General features: G+C 35.1%; 1 protein-coding gene across 17 annotated transcripts in view; it reads left to right on the top strand.

Moving 5' to 3' along the window:
• DMD (dystrophin) overlaps positions 1-21,975 on the top strand; it is a 1,236,775-nt gene that overhangs the window by 914,248 nt on the left and 300,552 nt on the right. For 16 of the 17 annotated variants that reach the window (XM_072027522.1, XM_072027514.1, XM_038175527.2 and 13 more), the window contains one exon: positions 14,198-14,315. In XM_072027522.1, the coding sequence (XP_071883623.1) occupies positions 14,198-14,315 (118 nt within the window). Of the gene's footprint in view, positions 1-9,951; positions 10,096-14,197; positions 14,316-21,975 lie in introns of those variants that run through there. The other variant, XM_072027550.1, reaches the window with a different exon arrangement.

Here is a 21,975-nt window from a genome sequence, read left to right as displayed (position 1 = left end):
ATATTTAAGATTAAATTATGAAGGACTGTTAGTACAGGAATCCTTAGAATGCTCCATGAAGATGATCCACAACTGTTGTACCTTTAAAAAAAAATATATACATTGAATATGCAACATTGAAGGTCTGACCTCTTTCTCTCTCACTCACCTGCATACATACATGGATACTAGTAGTAGCGCTGTACTGTGGAGGTGCCTTGATAACAGATAGGCCTGTTGCAGCTGTTCTCAGTGACATAAAGCTGGGGAGCAGATGCAGGATCAGGTAAATGGTTCTGCATGCAGTCAGTTGAGACTCATCAGGTCTCATTAACTCAGGCTGCTCCTGAAAGGCACCGTACTGCTGAGCTGGCCCCAAAAATTACATAGCTGTGTTCACACAACGCTCTGCATTCATTAGTTAAGTCTATCTGACCTAAGCTTGCTCTTTACTGAATCAGCTTTAGTGTCTCTAGCCCATGCAGTACTTAATCCAGAATTCAGGTTAAATCATCCATGGGTAATTGAGAATTGACTGCCTTTCTGGAGTGCACAGCTCAAATATCAGTTATCTGCTCTCTTGCATATCACTGCTTTTCCTAAACGTCCATCCCCTGCATCTCATGCCTCTCTCTTGCTGTTCATTCTCACTCCCATTTTCCCATGACCAATGCTTGCCCATGACTGCTGTGCTTCCTTCTCCAAGTATTTTGAGCCATGAAGTTGCCCTCCTGGGCTGCCAGTGTCAGGCCCAAGCTGCCTTCGTGTGCTTGTGCTGAGCCTGGAGCTTGCAGACTCAGACAGGTGCTGCAGGCTGTGGTACAGTGATGGCTGGGTAGCGGCGTAGGAAGGGAGCAGTGCGGGGCAGGAACTGCTGCTCCCTGTACCAGGGAGCTCATGTTCAACCTGCAGTGGTACTGGGCTCTGGGCACCTCCACCTGGCTCTGGGGTTAATGCTGCTGTGGCAGGAGATGACTTTTTCGTTCAGTATGAGTAATGAATATGATTGTGCTTCCAGGCTGTTCAGGGTTTGAGTGGTTGTTAGTTTGTGGATAGAGCTGCAGTTTGGAGGTAATTCAGTAAACGTGCCCTCTGTCAGAAATTCCGTGCAATCATCTGTATCTATAGAAATCTCTCTTAATATATCTCCTATGTAACTTTAGTTGTTTATGGAGGGGAGCAGTCTTCCTAGAGAGCAACTTGGGTGATCTGCAATGTCTCATGCCATGAAGACAGTTTGAAACATTTCTCTTTGATCTACAGTGACATTAGAAAACAATAAACCATCATTTCACAAGGGAACTACCTTGGCATACGTGCTGAATCAGTTATAATTATGTTATCTTGAATGCCTGCACATCTGCAGCAGTGGGTAATTAAAGTTTGAAAGGAATCTAAAAAGGAATCTAGAAACTGAGTAAAGTTTACTCCAGTTTTTGAAACTACTTTTGTTTTATTTATTTGTTTTTGTGTTTTTTCTGTATTTTTTTTTTAAAGAAAAGTAGGTTTATGCTCAAAGAAGTTAAACCAAACTGATTTTGATCAGACCTGGAATACAGAGGATGAAAAATGAGATCACAGCTATAATTCCACTGTTAAGAATCTGTTTATAAATTAAAATAAAAACCATAACTTCTCTATTACCATAGCCTTAATAATGTTCTATGCCACTGTTTTTGGTGTTGCCCTTCTTTGGCATATTGTCCCAGTGTTGCCCAAATTTCAAAATGACATATGGTGACTTTAGGTACATGCATACTCCATCATCCTCCATTCTTCAGGTACCCATCTCCAGTAAAGCAGCCCAGCTATTTTATGTTTCCTTTGCCGGCTTGCTTCTTTCATTTTGTTCGTTTTTTCATTTATTTTATTTAGGGCAGGGGCCCTGCTACTTTTATCTTCTGTGCTTTCCAGCACAAGGCACAGACTGAAAGCAAGAAGAGGGGCATGGGAGTAAGCCAGCATAGTGGCATCAGTGCCAAGGTACAGATGAGAAATGATCATCCACTGCTGCCTCCATAGCCCTCAATACCCTTTCTGAGAAAGTAGCTGACACAGAGCATTTGGACATGCAGAGGCATAGCTCTGAAACTTGTCAGCGCTTCAGAGTTTTGTTTTGGTTTTAACCAGAATATATTATTCTGTCATGGATAAATAAACTGATGTTGCTTTTAGCTGGTTCATCAGGGCTAAGCGATAATGGCATCTGTTCTGTCTTGTGTGTAATATTTCTCTTTTATTTCTTAGCACAGTTGTTCATTCTTGTTTTTATGAGCCTTAGCCTATGTTTCTAGAGAGTTCTTCAAGTCCCTTGGACAATGGCTGCAATGCACATCTTTGCATTTTCTAATGCTTGGAATGAAGGTATATAGAAGGGTACTCTGGAGGGATAAAGTAGAAACAACATAAACAGTAGCTTCTGAAACTTTGTTTTGTTGTGTTAATAATTAATAACGGACAAAAGAATTGTTTTCCTTCACATGTAGTTCTCAAGAAAAAATAATTTTATTTTTTTTTTCTGGTGGAAAAGAAGGTTGTTTTCAGAAGCGTATGTGATAATTTTCAAGAGAGTAGAAGGATTAAGGTCCAAAAGCTGAATAAGAAAAATTTGCCAAGATAGATACATTTTTCAGCAGCATAGACTGTAAAATACCTCCCAGTTTTGCAGGCTGGTTTTGCAGCAAGCCAGTGACCTCAGTCTGGAGTCCTTCCAGGATTTAGCTCTTGAAGAACTGCTTGTCACAATCTAGCAATACTCTCATTTCCATAGGGAGATACAAATCATTAATTTTTAAAAATGTAACGCATTTGCAAGCTCTTGTTTCCACCTCCCAATATGGCCTTTCAGTTGAACTGACTTTGTTATGCTAACAGGGAGAAGGAGAGACAGAGACAAGGGTCCAGATGCATCTTCACAGCCTCCTAGTTAATTTGGGTTTGTCACCCCTGGAGAATTGGCTGCATCAATCCTTAGTTTATCCTTTATATGGTATGACATTTTCTTGCACATTACTAGTTTACTAAGATGTGAAAATATCACAGATCAGATAAGGGCAAATTTTCAGATATGGTAAACTTGTATATGATTATCCCAGAATTGTATATGTATCACTGTATTGTGCTTTCTGAGAAATCATGTGACAGAGCTAGTACGATAAATAGCATATTGGCATGGAAAAAAGTTAAAAGTCAGTGAAAAGCTCAAAATCATGTTGGATTAGCTAGTAAAGATGAACGTTTTGTATTAATGAATTGTTAGCAGGCAGTTCTATAAGCCCCTGGGTTTAGGAACTGAGGTCTGTGAATTCAAAAGAATAACCTCTCATGTTGAAAAACAACACTATAAAAAGGGATGATATACATTCATCCTACTTTCAGAGTTACTTTTTCAGCCATGAGTGACACTGTTATGGAACTGAATGTAGTGAATCTCTGAATACAGTCAAAATTTTTAATGCAAAGCAATGCGTAATGTTTATCGTATAGCTAAGGCCCATCTTACAAGGGAGAGCAAGCATATGAGAACAGTCCAGCTAAAACCTGGAGACAAACCTATTTCTCTCTGGAACTGTGGAAGTACTTTGTCTATAAAATGTTCATATTTGACAAAACATAACAAGAACTAAGTGTAAATAAAAATACACTGGAAGAGACAGTCTCATGCCTATTTTCATTCTTTTGTCTCAATAAAAAGTTGACTGTCTGAAAACCAAGCTGTTTCTCTAAAGCAAGGGAATTACAGTAGCAAAACAATCTATCACAATTCACAGAAAAACCTGTCTGTGGAAAAATGTCAGCATTTCAAAACTAATGTACAAATATAATATAAGGAAGGTTATTTTCATTTTTATTTTTAATGGTGAAGTTTATTTTAAGGTTATTTCCATTTTTGCAAGGAACTTATGTTCATAAATGGACTGTAATCATATCCCAAGAAATCCTCCTCCTCTGTTCCTACCGGACTGGAATAGTTTTCCTTGGGCTCCATCTTAACTATTGAAAAGGCCCATTGAAAAATCAGTACCTATATCTGCTTGTGTATACACATATTTATTTGTGTCTGTATACATAAATATACATATAAAGAAAATCATTTGTGCCTACATTTATTATAGTATTGTCTTTCCACTTCACAAGTGATTCTTTGTTTTCTGTTTATATCAGGTATATTTTTGAAACTGTCATTCAAATAATAAAACCATATGTTCTGAAAAAGAAAACTGCTGATTTTTCTTCTGGTAAAGTAGAATTGTGTGCCTCCTCTGCAAGCTACTAATCAATGTCTGCACCTTCTGCCTCAAGCAATTGTTACAGATGAAATACATTAACTGTTCATAGTAGGAGTTCCCCTTGTCTGAACAAGAAATGGCTCCAGTTATATGCTTAAGTTTATGCTTAAACACTGCTCTCAGTCAAAAATTGACTAAATATATCTAAATTACATTATGACTGTGTGAGGGAAGGGAAGGTAAGCAGGACTGATACTTATCTGAGGAAGCAGATGATGAAAATCTACCTCAGATAAATTGGAATTATATATATGAATTGAAATTTAATCCAAATTGCATTTTAAATTTCTCATAAATTCATAGATTTCAAGATTAGAATGGACTGATAAAATCATGTACTGTTTATAAAACCATAATCCGTGGGATTTTTCTTGTAGGGATTCCTCTTCCTGTTCTTCAAAGTTGTGGTTGACTAATTAAAAAACACACGACCTTGATTTATACAATTTAGAATCTCTTACACTCTTTAATGATCTGCTCTGTTTCTTAAATAGATTCAACACCAGGAACTTATGTCTTTTGTGTTTGAAATTTGCTGCCTTCAGTTTCCTGCCAATATATATTTTTAACACTTTTGTCTGCATAATTAATAATTACTGTTTTATCAGAAAGCTGTTGTCTTCAGTGGTCCTTAACATGAACATATTCACCTTATGCAGCAAGCTGTAATGACTTAAGGAGTGGCTCCATAAAATGCCAGAATGGTGCAAGATGAGGCCAATTGCAGGACACAGCTGCCTGTCTTCCAGCCTTCAGCCTTGGACCCCCTTGCCTAACTCTGATGGCACTCAGCTCTACAACAGTGCAGGTTGCTATGCTCCTTTGCTTAGGCTTTTGCCTGGGAACTGAAGCTCTTACAACCTGCTCTGCAGAAGTTTAAACCATCCTCACAGTAAGCCCTCCTTCTGCCTCGCTTGAATATCTGCTGGGTGCTCTCAGTCAGCACATCAAAAGGGAATTCACTGGATATGCAGGAGGAAGAGCTGCTGCCTTTTTGTGGTGTTTTGTGGGTTTTCTAGTGGATAAGACATTCATCTAGGCAGTGAGTCACCTGCTTTCAGTGTATTTCTCATCCCCTACCTTTCAGAGATGTTCCTTACACCAGGCAGTTCTGGTCGGTGTTAGCCTGTGCCTAGTAGTGGCAGCACTACTCAGAAAAGAGTTCATCGGGACACCCTCCACCTGAGACAACACAGAACTGATCATAGGAGTGCTTGTGTAGTCTTTCTAGTCACGCAGCGGCTAGGCATCTTTCCACACAGCCTACACATGGCTGAGTTCCCTTCTGAGACATCTACTCTCCACCTGCTTTTCACACTGCAAAATAACTTGGGGACCTAACTCAGCCACAGCTCCTACTTTAGCTACATGTAGTGATCAAGTATGCAGCACTTAAATCTGTTTCTCAGCCTACCCCTTATCTTCTTATGACACGAAGTGCAAATTGTAGTTTTTGAGTGTAAAATATGGTATTTTCAAAAGACTGGGATCTTTGTGACACTACCAAGACAAGTTGGTATTAGTAATTCAATAATTCCTGCTGGCAACTAAGAACTTGAGATCTCTTTAAAATTAGTTATAAAAGGAAGACTTGCCCAGTCCAACCATTTAATAACTAATTTTACAGTAATAACTAATAACCATTTAATAACTAATTTTACACCACTGCTTTCTCTTCATAATCTCCTCAGTGTTCAAATATTTTTTTTAGACTTGCAATAACCGACGTTGCATACATTGCCCTCCTTCCTTCACTGTTAATGAAATATGAACATCAGAATTTTTCCTTTTTTTTGGTTTCTACTTTTACCTTCTGCATTATTGTTGGACTTAATTAAGTACATAGCTACTGAAACATGAGGGAATAAAGGCTAGAAGTAAAAATTAAAATGAACAACAACAAAAAATAATATATAATCCTCAAACAAAAATTTAAAAACAAAGCAAAACAAAAAGACTGAAAGAATTATAACAGTAGGAATAAAACCTTTCTGAATATGCCAGAAAGGTTTAGGTATACAAATTGTGTTTTTCACTTTGTGTGTTTATCATTTTTTAGAATGATAATTAAATATGAATGAAGAAAAGGATTCAAGTTACTAGATCTGGGCTAACATTATTCCATTTCTTATCAGAAGCTGGTAAATAAGAACAGCACAACACCCTCATCCAGGAGCTATTAAGTTAATTTTAAGAACCAATTGATGTAACAGATTTTGGATTTGTTTTTTTCAAATGATGCTGTGCCAATCTATATAATTTTTCTTAATTGCTATGAACTGTTAATAATTTATTATTCCCAGAGAAAACTCCATTTAAAAGTAAACATGGATTTCCAGAGTAGAAATTTCCATAGTAGATGGAAGTAGATTTCTGTTTTCCATAGTAGAAATTGAGAAAGTCGCTCTGTATTTTATTTTATTGAGAGCAAAATATTGATTCAAGCAATTTTTTTCCCTGTAAAATTGGATAACTTGGGGAGCATCTTTGGTCAAGCTCTTAGCTTTTCTTCTCCACAAAAGTATAGTAGTTGTTTTTTTTTTTTTTTTTTTTTTTTTTTTAATTAAAAATAAGTAATATATATATATATATATATGAAAAGGATAGCTAAAAATACCTGTTTGTGTTGCCTCTGTTCATAACATAATGTTATGTGTATTCAACACTGTTGTATGCAAGGTAAACATACTTTCTGTTTAAATATGTGACAAGGTAAAGAACATTTTACTTTTCTTTTGAAGTGCATTGACAAGTGCAATTTTCACCAGATCAATCTCAGATAAAAGGAGTTCACACTACCACCATCATCCAAAAAACAAACTCCAGTAAAGCAAAAACAAAAGCTGCAGCTTTGAGAAACAGAACAGCTGTTCTCTATTTTCTTGGTAACACACATTTGTAAGCACAGTGGAAAAATCCTTACTCTGAAAAATGTTAGTTATATAGGAGAAATAAAATAGTAAATTTTGCAAATAACATTCCAAAAATGGTAACTATGTGATGAGAGATTTCTGTTTGCTGTCTAATATAGAAGTTGGGGAGGCTTTGTACCTCCTAATACTGGGTCCCATCAATAAAGTTTTTGAGTGTGGTTGTCTGCAAGGACATCAGATACCCTGGAACAGTTTTGTCTGATTCTTTAGGTAATCAAGTAACAGAGAAACTCATGCTCTTTTACATAACGCTCATACTTTATCGCAAATAAAAGTAGTGTCAAACATCCACATTGTATGGGGACAAAAGGCTGTGATTTCATACACAGTTCACTTCTGTTCAGATTTTCTCCTAGAACTGTCATCCTGTTTCAGTCTTGAGATTTTACACATGATTTATCACCATGTTCTTTTAGTTGAATGAATCTCATTATAGCTAAGCATCTGAATCTTTAAATATTGTCCCACTTGTTACAGTTTAATCTTTAGCTTCTCTCCCTTCCCCTCCCCCCTCCCCAAGTGGGTATAGAGTGAAATCCAATTGTCTGAGCATGATTTACTCCCAAACCATACTAAGCTGTCATTTTTTCCTATTCTCCTCTTGATCTTCTGTCCGTCCTGGACGAACTCTAGTGCAGTCCATCAAGATATCTCAGTTGGAATGAACAAGCTGAGGAAGGTTTGACTACCTCCCTGGACGTGTACCATACTTACAAAATAGCATAGACAGTATGCTCCTTATGTAATACCCCTCTGTTCACTGCTTGTGTTCCCATAGATGGTGTCTGAGATAGCTGCCAGTGTTCATCAATTTGGATTGTTTGTAATTCATTATTGTAAAAATGGCACAGTCTGTCCAAAAAATATCTTATTTGAGAATCTTGTTTAGCACATAGCACATCTGAAACTGCATAGCATTCCTGAAGATTCTGGATTAATCTTCATTTATCAGTTACCCAGGAAAAGTCAGTAATTCGGCCACTTCTGCTACAGTCCTCTATCACTCCACATATTGTAGTATAAGTTGCCTTGGTAGCTGTTAAGAATAATTTTAATTATTTATTTGTTTTTAGCCTAACATTCTTGCAACTTCTTGTGAAATTGTAGGTTCCTTTGATAAAGATGGAAAATCTTGGATTCTTACTGTAGTTTACATTCATTCTTTCTGGGATATCAGCATAAAGGGGAGGTGTGTGCGCCATGTTTTTCCTAGTGTTGATACCCAGTTTGGTGGTCACTCCTTGTGACCCATGCTGCATATACTTTTCCTTGCTGACTATCTCATTTGTAGAGGAGTAGAAGGGAATCTGCCTCCTGCAGTTCTGGAGCAGGATACTTGATATCTCTGTGAACTCAGATTTAAAAGTTTTTGTTTGTTTGTTTGTTTGTTTTTAATCTTCTACAGTTCAGTCACCTTTCCTTAGAGATCTTACTTTGCTGTGGTGTTTAGGAGAGTCTTAGAACAACATATTCAGGCAAAGTCCTGTCTTTTTTTTTTTTTTTCTTCTCCCCTAGGCAATGCCTGCTCCCAAAGTCATTTTTTATAGATGGTGAACAGGAGAGGAAGAGAGAGGGTGAGAGTTCTCTCAGCTCTAGCCATCAATATCACCTTACATTGTTGGTCAAAGCATGGAGATTTAAATCAATTACTCTCCATTTTGCTTGGCTTTGTTAGCATATGCCAAAAGCACATTGCACTTTTTGCTGTCATAACTTCCTGCTATGAACCAGAATCCATAAGTTATACAAGACATTGTACAACTCCTGAGCTGTACAACTTTCTCAGACGTTCATATTGCCACCAAATTTGTTGATTTACTGTCACAAAAATCCTACAAAAAGTTCTACGATGCTTTTTTGTGCCTCTAGTGACACACCTGATTAGTTGTCACTTGTGGCTTTCCCACAACAGCACTGATGGTTTGATATACTCACTAAACCAGTGGTGAGGGCTGCACAGGCAGTTCTGGAGTGGGCATAAAAATAAGTGCTTATGAAAACTTTAGCTATATAAATTACTCAGGTCATAGTGCCCCATCTGTTAATGTTTTGATTTTACTGACAGGTACCAATCAGCTAGCAATGCTGTTGAATAGTAAGTCTAGCTCTTCATATTTTCTTAAAATTATGCATGCTTTGAAGGGAAAACATGAAACAACTAATAGCCAAAACAAAAGTTGTCTTAAAAAGAAAACTCCATTGCATTTAATTACTATAATTTTTATTTATTTATTTATTTATTAATGCAGAGAGTATGTAAACAATCACTTTCACTATTACTCCCTGCTTAGTGACAAGAAAACATTCAAATTTTGCTTGGGTGGAATAACTTAACAAAGCCAATTTTATTATGTAGATTAATTGTAGGTGTAGCATATCTACATCTTGCTTAAACTTAAGATTTAGACTCTAGAATTTTTCAAAAGATAAGAAAACCATTTCCTCAACAACTGTTTAATGGAATTATGCTTCTTCTAAGAATAACATTGTGAGTTTGGAGGAAGGACTAGGTTCATAAGAAGAAAAATGCATCTTTTTTCTTGTTCCCATTCCCATATTTATTGTTCAACTCAGTAATTGCTTTTGTGGTCCATTGGTTCATCTCTTTAAACAAGGTTGGTGGTGATCCTAATCAAACCATCACAAACAGCTGGGAAGTTTTAGTCTTCACCATGTGTTGTTTATGACAAAGTGGTGTTTCCAATTTACTCTTAATCATGAGGGTCTGCTCTAAATCTCCTTTTTAGCCAACATCAGCCTTGGGCTTATTTGCTATTAGCTTTTTGAAGTCAGAAAAGATGAAAAAAAGAAAAAAATAATAATTAAAGGTCCTATGTTGTACAGGTGGCTGGAGTGATAAATATACAGGCTGCAGGATGCTATATGATGTAAAGGTAGAGAATATTTTAATTCTCAATCTCAAGCCTTGCATTTCAATGTTTAATTTGTCACTCTTCATGTCTTCCAGTTTTTGGTTTATGTTTAATTTTTTGGAATTTTTATACAAGTTATTTCTGTTGCTGACTTAAAACAGTTTGATCCATAACTTAACCCCAGTTTCATATAAAGGAATCATAAAAATTAGGAACCTGAAAATTAGATTTTTCTTTTGAGCAGCTGCTGTCCACAGAAGTGGAAAGATTGTTGAATGCAAGTAGCATCATTTTCTAACAAGATGTAGGCACGTTTGATGCCTGAACCTCATTTTTCCATTACTGTGGTGTCACCAAGCACTATTGCTTTGGTGTTCATATAGAAAAAAAAAAAAAAAAGTTCTTTGGCAGTTTGAAATTGTATTTCTACAACTGTGGTTGTCCCTAATCCTTGTTCATTGTTAACCTACTCCTGTTGGCCTACACTTAACACATAATTATTGATTAAAATATGGTTGTTAATGTTTTATAGCATACATTATTGTACTTTTACAGAACATCAGGTAAATAATAGTAACAGGAAATTATATTTATAAGAATGGAAGTGTTTATGAAAGAAAAGTATCCTTTTATGTTGATGACTCCCCAGATGTTTGTACCGTTGTTTTCAGTGACCTGAGGGAGACTAGATAGATTTCTGCTTAACTTATTTTGAAAATTCTTTCATAATAACTTTTATTTTTGTATTACCCATTTCTAAATAGCATAGAAGATTTTGTTTAGTGTGCAGACATTCCAAATTAGAGGCATCTGGTCTGTTACATCTGCTGTGCTTCCACCAGGGTGCCACTATTAAGGAGTTTTTCTTCCCGTGGTTGTTGTAACAATATTTTCTACTGATTTCCACTTATGTTCCAGTTGAGGATCCAGTTTTACAATCTTAAATAGTTGGCTGAATTTGTAAAAGTTTTTATGGTGTCTCCATATATATTTTTTCTCTCTCTTTTTTTTTTCTTTCTTTTTTTTTTCCCCTCAAACTCATGTTTAGCATTCTTTTATTGCATGTTCATCAAAGCACTTCTCTCTTGTTACCCACAAAGTCCATTTGTATGATTAATTTATCTAGCCAAGAAAGATTTTTCTGATTTTGATAATACTTCAAGAAAGATAAGTAGATCTCAAGTGTTGCTGTTCGTGTTTATGCTACAGGATCACAGGGAGGCTCAGGAATCATGTATTTCACCAACTACTTCTATCCATGTTTCCATCAGGTTTTGTATTTGTATATGCAACTTACGTTCCATATGGAATATATATTTATTAAATCTTTGAAATTGTACCAATTGGTGAAATTGTATCAATTAATATTGCACCAATTTTAACTAATGTTTTTTTAGCAACAAAAAAGTTGTACCTTGTTTGAGTAAGATTCTGGGCAGACACTGAATCAAAGAAAAAATATATTGATTTGAGGAACATTGTTTTTTCCTTATTCTCAGAAATCTTTCTAAGACTTGAGAAAAAAGCATCTGCTCTGTAGCTGTACATTATTGTCTCCTTGACAGGTCCAACAATCTTCAGATATTTTCATAGTATAGAGGTTTCAAGATGCCCTTCCTGACCTTTTAAAAAACACATTAGTACATCTGGCAGACAGTAATTTTATTTCCATTAAATGGCAGAGGGAAGGATGTCCTCACAGTCCATATAGGGACAAGACTTTTCTCCCCAAGAAAGCAACAGAGTTAGCAATAAAATAAAATAAAATAAAATCATTCAATACAGCATTTAGGCTTACCTGTTGCTCATTTTTGTACTGAGAAGATCATTACTGAGCCATTCTTACCTATTGCTTTGTTTCTTTCTAGATTTCATACAGTAAAAGCTTTCTTCTTTGCTGCTAACATAGTATTTAATCTGTTTGGAGATTTAGGCTGGATCAGATAAATTCAGATAAATCATTACATTAAATTTATGAAATAAAAAAAAAAATACGTTTAGGGAACAGTTTGGGAGTCATTGTTGGTGTAAGACCTTAGAATAATTTAATTTGCTTCTCCTCTTCTAAACAGTTTCAAGGTGGGAGAAGAAGAGGAGAAGGGAAATATTACTTCAGAGACCACACAATTATCTGAGCATGTTGTACTTACTTTTATGTTCCTTCTGCACAGTCCATTTTGGTAATGTGTATAATGCAGATGTTAGACTGCAATGGGACTGCTTTTTCTATAGTAAAATTCATGTCACTCATTAACTTGTCTTCCTTGAAAATATAGTTTTGAGGGCACATAGATATCTAGAGGTAGTAACTGCATCAGTAGATTTTATTCCTTTTTCTTAAGTACTTTCACTAAGGAGTGACTTCTAATGAGAATTCTTTCCTTAATTACTCAATCTGCTGCATTAACTGAGTGTCTCTGTATGCAATCCAATCAGTATAGAAGTACAAATACCATCCAAAGCTATGGATGTATGAGTTTAGAAAGTCAGTTATAACAGGCTTTCAACGAAATTCTGATACAAAAGTTAAAGACTGGAATTTCACAGGGTATAACTGGATGTGTATCTTGAAATTTATTTTTTTTTTTTTCTGAAGAGTTTTATAACTGAACAAAACTGAAATTTTGTGGAACTTGTAGCTTGCTCTTGACGATGCATGCTGTACTTATTGCAAGTGATATCCTCATGCTCTTTTGATAATCCCCTCACACAGGAAATGATGTTAGTCCTTTACATGTCACCTTCAACTTGGTGAAATTATGTAACTCTAATCTAGGTTGGAGGACCAAATTTAAGGTCAGACGATGCAGGTCTTTTTTTATGCACTGCAATTAGTGAATTACAGCTTTAAAAGTAAAGTATGATTATTTAGAATAAAAGTGTTCTAAGAAAAAAATTCGTAGACAAAACAATCCAAACAGATGTCTGTAAACAGATGAGTATACTAACAAATTATGTAACCATTATCCACGCAAGCACTCTGAAAAATAAAAATCCTCCAGTGACCTTTGTTGTCAGCTTGACATTGATATACTGCTGTACTTGCTAGCGGTATGCCAACATACTCCTGGGTTCTGGTGACTCAGAATTGTGGGCCAAAACATAATTTTGTCATAATTTGGTAACAAATACTATAAAAAACTTCTAACTCCTAATTCTGCAAAGCTGCATTACAGGGGCTTGAAGTTGCTAGATTTGGTCCATGTCTTTTAAGTACACACTTCAGATGATTTTTATCTGGGAAACTATTGATCTGATTCTTTGTTTGCTCTTCCCTAATCCTTCCAGTGTAAGTTAAACTAATATATGCATAAATCTTATATGCCATACTTTTCTTGAGTTCTCATTTTGCTTGTGTATAAAACTGTTGTATTTCAGTATTTATTACCTCATAAAGATTATGGTTCATTATTCTGAAGCTAATCTTTTTCCCTGTGAGTAGCTGTAGATCCCTTTCTGATTTACTAGTTAGATTGCCTGGGCTTTATATAATATCTTGACCAACATAAATTACTGTGACTGGTGATTATTTTTCTTCTAGGTAAGGTGTCAGGACAGAAAAATTAACATTAACAGTCATATATTGGCTTTAAACCACTAGAAAGTAATTAAATCTTAAAATGTTAAGAAACAAACAGTATTAATTAGACTTCATGAGTTACTAGAAAAATCCTGCCTAATCTGATGACAATGTAAACCCCTATGTCTAAAAAAAAAAAGAAAATTCCATTGTATAGTCTAAGAGAATAGTATCCTTTTTGCAGAGAAAAAGGTTTATATAGATTTATAGGTTTAGGTTTACCATTGGGTTTTAACTTGATGGGTTAAAAATGAAGAATGGTTGTCATTTTATATTTACTTATATAGGCTTCATTTCTAATGGTGATTACAAGATAGACTTTATTTGTATTATATATGTATGTATGCTATATTTGCACCTATGTAACAATACATGGACATTATATGGAAGGTCCAGACCAAATTCTTCATTAGATATGAAATTGCAAAAGAGTTTTCTGCTTTAAATCAAAGTGGCTCAGGAAAAAAGCCCCTCCATGTGGTCTTCTCAACAACTCTACATGTTTTTTCCTTTATTTTATTTTTTGTATTTCTGTGCAACTAGGCAATACTACAGGATCTGGAGCAAAGACGTCCCCAGCTGGATGAACTAATAACTGCAGCACAAAATCTAAAAAACAAGACGAGCAATCAAGAGGCCAGAACAATAATTACTGACCGCAGTAAGTGATGATTCTGCTATCCTTTGATGTTTCAGGAAATATGAAAGATGTTGTAATACTTGATAAGCTTAACATTTTTTAGACATTTTATGCATTTGTCATGAATGGGAGAGTTCCATCAGGAGAGTTCTCACAGAGATTGTCCCAAACTACTTATCACTATGCAAGTGAAAGTCAGTGATCACAGATTTCAAGATTCTCACCTTACATTTCATATTGATTGTCTTTGTAGTTGAAAATTTTCAGAAAACACAGAACGTGATCACCATAGATAATGAAATACTATTATTCTTAAAATAAGATGGGAGAAAAAGATAATAAAAAAAGGAATTCATAGAGTATAGCCATGAGCTTGTAAGAAGCTTTCAGTTCAACACCTGCAGTACAGTTGCAGCCTCTTCTTTCATCTTGCCTAAGGTGACATAAGCCTGATGATACATACTAGGTTTGTGTCAGTTCTTCAGTTCTGACAGAATTAACCAAAAGCAGTGTAAGGTAGACAAATTAGGAGAAATAATGTTGTCACCCTTGAATGTCCTTGTGCTGTTCACCATAAGATGAAGAACACACTCTCAGGATCATGCTGAACAAACAGCCTTCTGTGGCAGGCTGTTATATATCCTTGGTTATTAATTCGGACTAAATAAAATACAACAACAAAAATCCTCTTTTCGTCCTAGAGGTCCTCTGTACAGCCTAGAGAAGACTCAGGTCAAATGCTGTGCATGTGGACACAGACAGCTCACTTTTGGTGGATGCAAACTGTTCTGTATGTTTTGGTCTGGAGACCAGGAATTGCTCCCTGAAACATGACTTTGAAGGTGTAGATACAGGCTAAATACCTCTATCCTCATAATTTTGAATGAAACATTAATGACCTCTTTTTTTCCTTCTTTCTTAACCATCGGGTTAATGTTTTCCATAATGTTTCAAAATCATATTGCATAATTGGATTACCTAGTTGGTAGTAGCATGTACATATACTATTTAGACTAGGTACTATATGAAGTAACAATATTGCATAACTGTTATCTTCCTGCCTTGAAATTTAATAGGACTCAGAGAGAGAGAAGATATATTAATTTCATTTGAATTTTGAGGAGTAATTGATAGTACTTATATATTACATAAGAACTTGTTTCTGTTTAACATGCAAAGGTGTATGTTTGTACATACACCTTAACTTTACAGCTATCATTCAAAACCAATATGACATACTTCCGTCAGTATTTTATAGTATATGTTTTCATTTTTAATTCTGAGGCAAGCCTTCTGAAGATTAGAATTGTAGACTTTGCATTATATGCAAGCATAATTCCTATAAGCCCTCACGAGAATTGTATGCTAGGCTAAATTTCCTTCTGTTGGAAAACTGCACTTCAGTTTAAGTGAAATTGCTTTCTAAAATAGATTAAATGCATCTTTCTCATATAGCAAAGAAAAAAAGAAAAAGCAAACTATCAGACTGAATCATGAAAGAATATTAGAATATTCGGTAACCCAACTATATTACGGCTTGATTTTGTGGCTTGTGGTGTGGTGAATGTATGATATATGATGATTTCATAGACTTTTTTATCTATAAATGCTCCCAAAACAATTAGTTGGCTTTGAACTTAAAGCATACATGATTCATTTTGAATTGAATTAGCAGTTAATTTTCTATGGTGAAACTGTCAATATGCTTTAATGCAAATCTGCATCTTATACAGTAAATACATGTATAGCATCTTCTAATGTTATCCTTTTGTTTTTTTTTTTGTGAAAGTTCAAAAGTAAGCAAATATTATTTACTGTTAGAAATAGGTCTGAGTTTCTGCAATGGAAAGACAAAGTATGATCAGGAATAATTTTGATCCCGTCTTCTGACGCAGCATACTAGATTCATGATTTTTTCATGCTTAATTTATATTTGTATAATTGTAGGTACTAAGCACTATTCAAGAGATATTTATTACTTTTGAATTCTAAAGAGATCTTGATTTAAAAAAAAAATAAAAAATAGGACTTTATAATGTGACACAAGTTTTTTTTGTGTGTGTTTTTGTTTTTTTTCCTTAATGTAACCAAATGTGGACTATTATCATGCCAAATATTTCTTTAAGTAAAAAACTTTAGTAATGTTTATATTTTAATCATGTTATTTTCTTCCTCTATGTTGTATGAAGAAGGATACTACACCGTTTAGTTGGAGACAGGCCTGCTAACTACCTGTATAGACAGGATCCACTTGTTCTTGCTGCAGTTGCTGCTGGGGTAGTTGTGTTGCACCCTTCACAGTGCTGTGCTTTCCTGAATATAGGACTGTCCTTATCTCCAGCAAAAGAGCTGTGTGCGCTCTAACACAGTGCTTTTGAAGCTTGCTGTGCTGTACAGGGCTCCCACCTAGTGCAGTTGCTTTGCCTTGCAGACTGGCAAACACTGAGCATAGCCCAGGATGATGCCTCTGTTCCTTCCCCAGGAATCTTGCTTGCAGGGAGAGCTGAGCCAGGGCCAGAGAAACTGGTCTGCTTGCTAAGGTCTGCACCTTCCCCACAGCCTTGTAGAGCATCCTTCCCATTTCACTTGGACTTAATACCAGAATCCTAGTGCAAGTCCTCCCTGCCTATCTTGCTCGCAGACTGTTCCCCATTTCCTGTGTTTTTTCTCTCTCTCCATGAACGTGAATGGGTTACCATGGTTATGTCTTAGCAGTTATTAGCACTGATTCAAATGTATCCAGTTTCATGACCTGTGCATCAGCACTGTACCGTTCATGCTCCACTGCATCTGTGTATCACTTATACATGAAGCCTTCTGAAATGTCACAAATCAGGTGCCAAATGCATTGGATCACACCAAGAAGAAAGGGGAGCACGGTGCTGCATTGCGCTGGTGTGTCTCATACAAACTGACAGTCAGCTATAGCTAGTGACCACCTCTCCCACATGCTAGAGCAGGGTATTTCACACTCTGAAAAGTGAAAACCTGAAAATATCATCTAATTCCTATGAATATGTTGTTCGTTACCTTTTGCTATTAAGGTGGTATTAAAAAAAAATCATCGGTCAATATCACTGAATTGATACAAATACTGAGAGTCTCTTGGTCACAGGACAGGTCAATATGCCATCAACTGGAATAAAAACCCTCAAGGTTCTGGCTTTTGTGCTTATACTGGTAACTCTTCAGTCACACTACTTACAGAAATATGTCTATTATACTCAAAGTTTAACTTTGAATTACATTTGGAAACTATTATTGCCTTTGATAAATAACAAATTGATTTGCCATTTATAAAAACAAACAAGGTACACATTTTACACAAAATAAAGCAAGTAAAAAAAGTTTAATAGAGAATGTCTATGAAGAATTGCAAAAAAAGTCAAAGATTGGGAGGTTATTTTTAAACAGAATTGTCATAATATTGCATAGCTTTAATCTTTAGAAAATAAAAATATAAATTAAGAAGAAGCTCATAAAATTGATTCATTTCCTCTGAAAACTTTTTTTCCCCACCCTTACTTCATTATCTGTATGAAATTGCAGGAGCTGTGCTATTTAAAAAGCTTGGGTAAATAAAGTAAAGATTGTACAATGTTTACACATTGTTATATTTAAATCCCTGTTTATTCTAGTTTGCAACTTACACATTGGAGAATACCTTATATTAATAATTATATTTAGTCTTGAGAAAAAGTCCTGGGAAAAAGCAAGACACATCTCTGCTCTTTTACTGTCCTCGATAAAGCATTCTATTCTAACAGAACCATATGCTGTACAATAATAATTTTCACTACATGATGCATCACGACTCCAAAACGCTTTGTTTTACTGCTGATGCAAACGTTGTTTCTTAAGCTGAATGAGTTTATAGACATCTTTGAATACAGTAAAGTAAGTAAAATTGAAAATTCCTTTTATTTTCTATCAGTTCCTATGTATAGAATACATAAAGCCAGTAATGAGTCAATACACAAATATAGCAAGAGATTAAAAAAAATAAAATAAAATACAGTCTTAGAATTAGAATTAAGAAAGTAATTACAAAAGATACGTTAGATCTTCCTAGATCTTGGAAACGTAAGAAACTTTAAATAGTAGGCCTTCCTACTGCTGTGTTCACACACATGCAAAGATAACAGTGAATAACCTTTCTGTGTTTTTACTTTGCTAGTAATTTACATCCCAATTTCGTACTGTGGTTTCTGGCTGTGTAAGTGATAGAGAGGAGGTATGAAGATGAATATTTATAGAACTCTATAGAGAAACAATTTCTTACTAACCAAAGAATCTTCCTTTCAAGATTATAAGCCAAAGTAACAAGCACCTTTCTTAAGCAATTGTGTGAAATGTAGTGAACTTTCAAGTTATCACTTGAGAGGTCAATAAAGCTCTATTGCAATAAACATGTGAATGGTAGCATTAAATGCAAACATTTCAATGAAGAATATTTATGAAGAATTACATTACTGAGGCCTAAATGATTCCTTCTGAAGTTTATTTTGACAGTTTCTTAAACCAAGACACAAATGTATGGATAGTCTGTAGATGATGTCTTCCAGAAGAGTGATTTTGTTGTTTTTTGAAAAAAAAGAAAAGTTATATTTTATAATTGATTGTTAGGAGCTGTGCTTGAAGACATCTGAAAAGAATCTGAGATTCTCTGTGCAACTCCATAAAAGTGCCTTTATTGAATCATTTGCTGTATTTGATGGCTTTATGGCAACATCATCAACACATCATCACTTTCACAACAAAATGTATGGAAACTCCATAGTGAATTACAGCTGTACTGTTCTTGGCAGCTTAAAATAGCTGTCTGTTGTACTGCCATCCATGTAGTTTTCACTCAGAGCTATTGAATACCACTTGCATTTCAAGTTTACCACTTGAAAATACAAATTCATACAATCTGGAATTTATCATACAGTAGTAAAACTTCTAGTTACCCAGATTGTAAAAGAAAACTGTGAAAGAGAACTTTATTTATATACAGTTTGTTTGCCTGGCTATCTTGTTGATTTTTTTGAGCTAAATTACTGAATGAACCCTAGTATTTGCTGGATTACAAGTATTTCAAGAACTTTTCATGAACCTGGTTAATAGTCTTTCTGTGTCATAAAGATGCAAACTTTATGTAAGTGTAAGTGATATCCATGTTGCATGTTGTATACATGTATCCATGTAAAGAAGTGTATCAGCTGAAGCTATGTTTGTTTATCTTGTTTATCTATCTTCTATGCCTTCATGGAAATGAAAGATGGGAGAAACTACTTGTTGTTAAAGAATTAATAAATAGTAACAAGATAAAACTTTGTCTTTGAAAGCAATAGCATGTTAATGGGAAGAGTGCCATATTTGAAATCACTTCCTTGGCACAGATTTGCTGCTGTAGGATTTGCTACAAAAGCTATTGGATGTTTTAAGAAGGAATAAAAAGTTATTTTGAAATACTGGGGAGAGATGATGCTTAAGGAAATAACATGCCACTGAAATGTCTGAGTGACTGGGGAATTACAGTTATGTATTACTTATTAGGCCATATATACTAGAATCATATCTTTTAGTGAAAAAAGGTGATATCTAAACTGCCTACTGCAGCACTCCCAAAAGAGCGGTGAGGCTTGAAGATGAGATTTCTCCATCTCTTGCATAAAAGAGGCACGGCTTCTTTGGTAACCCTAGAGCTGCTAAGTACATTAGGAGAGCTCAGTGCTGTTGGCTATGCGAGTGTTGGTCACACCTGTGAAGAGAGTTAGATAATTACTGAACTTTGTGTTGCATGGAAATTCAGGTGGAACTTGGCTAGTAAATTCTAGATAGGTAATTTAAATAGGTAGGAATGGTCTCCTAAGTTTTATTTTTCTAGAATTCAGCAGTTGGAGAACAGCATCCTGGATTGCTGTGCCTCACAAAGGCATTTAATTTTGCCCAAAATGTAACTATTAGTAAAATATGTCATCGGTCCTCCCCAGAAGTTAGAAGAGCAGAATGGTAAACCAAATTTCTCATAAGGAAAATCTGACTACAAAGTGAGTTCTCTGGTAACTGTGAGCCTATGAACAGCAAAAACTAAGTCTGGTGAGGAGTGCAACTCTGTGCTGACGAAAGAAAGTCTTTTAGAAAGAGCAACATGGATATAACAATTTCATTCTTTAATAATTTTGTCCAGGATCAGAAAATTTAAATAAATAAATAAATTTCCCACACCTCTGAATAAGGAAAGCATCCTTTGGAAAGGGAGTGTTTAATGCTAATTGTTATCTGTTATTATGTGATGAGACCATGAAGATAGCTTGGTGTTATACCATCATCAGAAAGAAAACATACTTCCCAGGGAAGGATCATACAGTCCAGGGAAGGATCTGCTATGGCACCAGCCAGCTGATGTCTGACTCTGTTTTGTATCTTTTTTTTTTGTGTCATTTGGTCATCAAAAAAATCTTCAAATTTATAGTGCCAAGAAAATTTAAACTTCTTTAACATTCTGCAACTTACTCTTGAAAGGCTTGGAGACTGGGATGATAGAGCTAAAAAGAAAAAAAAAAAAACAAGTAGTAAAATGGCTGAAGTGTGGTCTTTAGCCTCTCTAGCCTTCAGCCTACCCAGTCACAAATTAGAAGAAAGTTGCTGTTGCCCAGAAGTGTGAGCAAACAAAATCTTACTTACAGGCTGTCAGCAGGTAATCCTTACCTCAAGTACTGTTGTCTGCTTTCCTACTAAGATAAGTCCTATTAATAGTGTTGTTTGGGGCATCTTCTCGTTTTTCTTTTTTTTTTTTTTTTTATTCTCCGGGGAGCCATATTTTATCACACTGCTTTTATGTAACTGCCTGTCTTTGTTCTTAGCGTCTTTGTAAAAATCTTTGACGTTAATGGAACTCTGCATGCATGTAACAATCTGGAGTTTTTTTAAGTAAGAGACAGAGCAGTGTCTCAGTGGCTTCAGAAAGAAGCAGCTTTGTTTGAAAAAATGTAATAAGCAAAATGTAAAGGAAAGGTAAGGAAGTGCCACACAGGATGAGACTGCAGGTCCTACTAATTTGTTCTATTGTCTCCAAAATCTATATTAACACATCCTTCTGAAGAATATTTAAGAATTCAATAGTAGCCAAATGTGAGGTAATTAGAGAGTATATCTCAATATATGAAGTACTTAATATCTTAGACAATTAGAAAAGCATTAGCATATTTTTTTTGAAAGATGTAACAGTGAGATCTCTGTCAAGAATTTGCAGTTCTTTGGAAAAGCAAGCACTGATTTACTTTAGTGTCTTCAACATATATATTTAACAGTATCTAATGTGATCCTATTTACAGTGTTACAGGAAAAAAAATCTAGTTTTAATTACATTTGCTTTCAAAATTGAATTAAATCCCAACTTACAAATGTCAATAAACATTTGTATAAAACATTTTAAAATCCAAAACTTGTAAATGCTGAAACTATGAAGAGCTATGACTGAAGACGTATATGTTCTCAGTGGTAGAAGAATTTTCCAGTGACTCATCAGGGCTAGATCATTAGAAAATAATGTTTTCCACTTTATATATTATATATAGTCTTTCCAATGTATATTTAAATATACATTGTATAAATGTATATTTTCCAATATGTAAAATATATTGGGAAGACTTTGTCAATTTTCTATGTTAAAAGAAATTAATGATTATTTTCT

Source organism: Anas platyrhynchos, chromosome 1, assembly GCF_047663525.1.
Source record: "Anas platyrhynchos isolate ZD024472 breed Pekin duck chromosome 1, IASCAAS_PekinDuck_T2T, whole genome shotgun sequence".
Classification (NCBI taxonomy): Eukaryota; Metazoa; Chordata; class Aves; order Anseriformes; family Anatidae; genus Anas; species Anas platyrhynchos.
The sequence above is the reverse complement of the archived record's forward strand: the minus strand, read 5'-3'. Positions and strand labels throughout refer to the sequence as shown.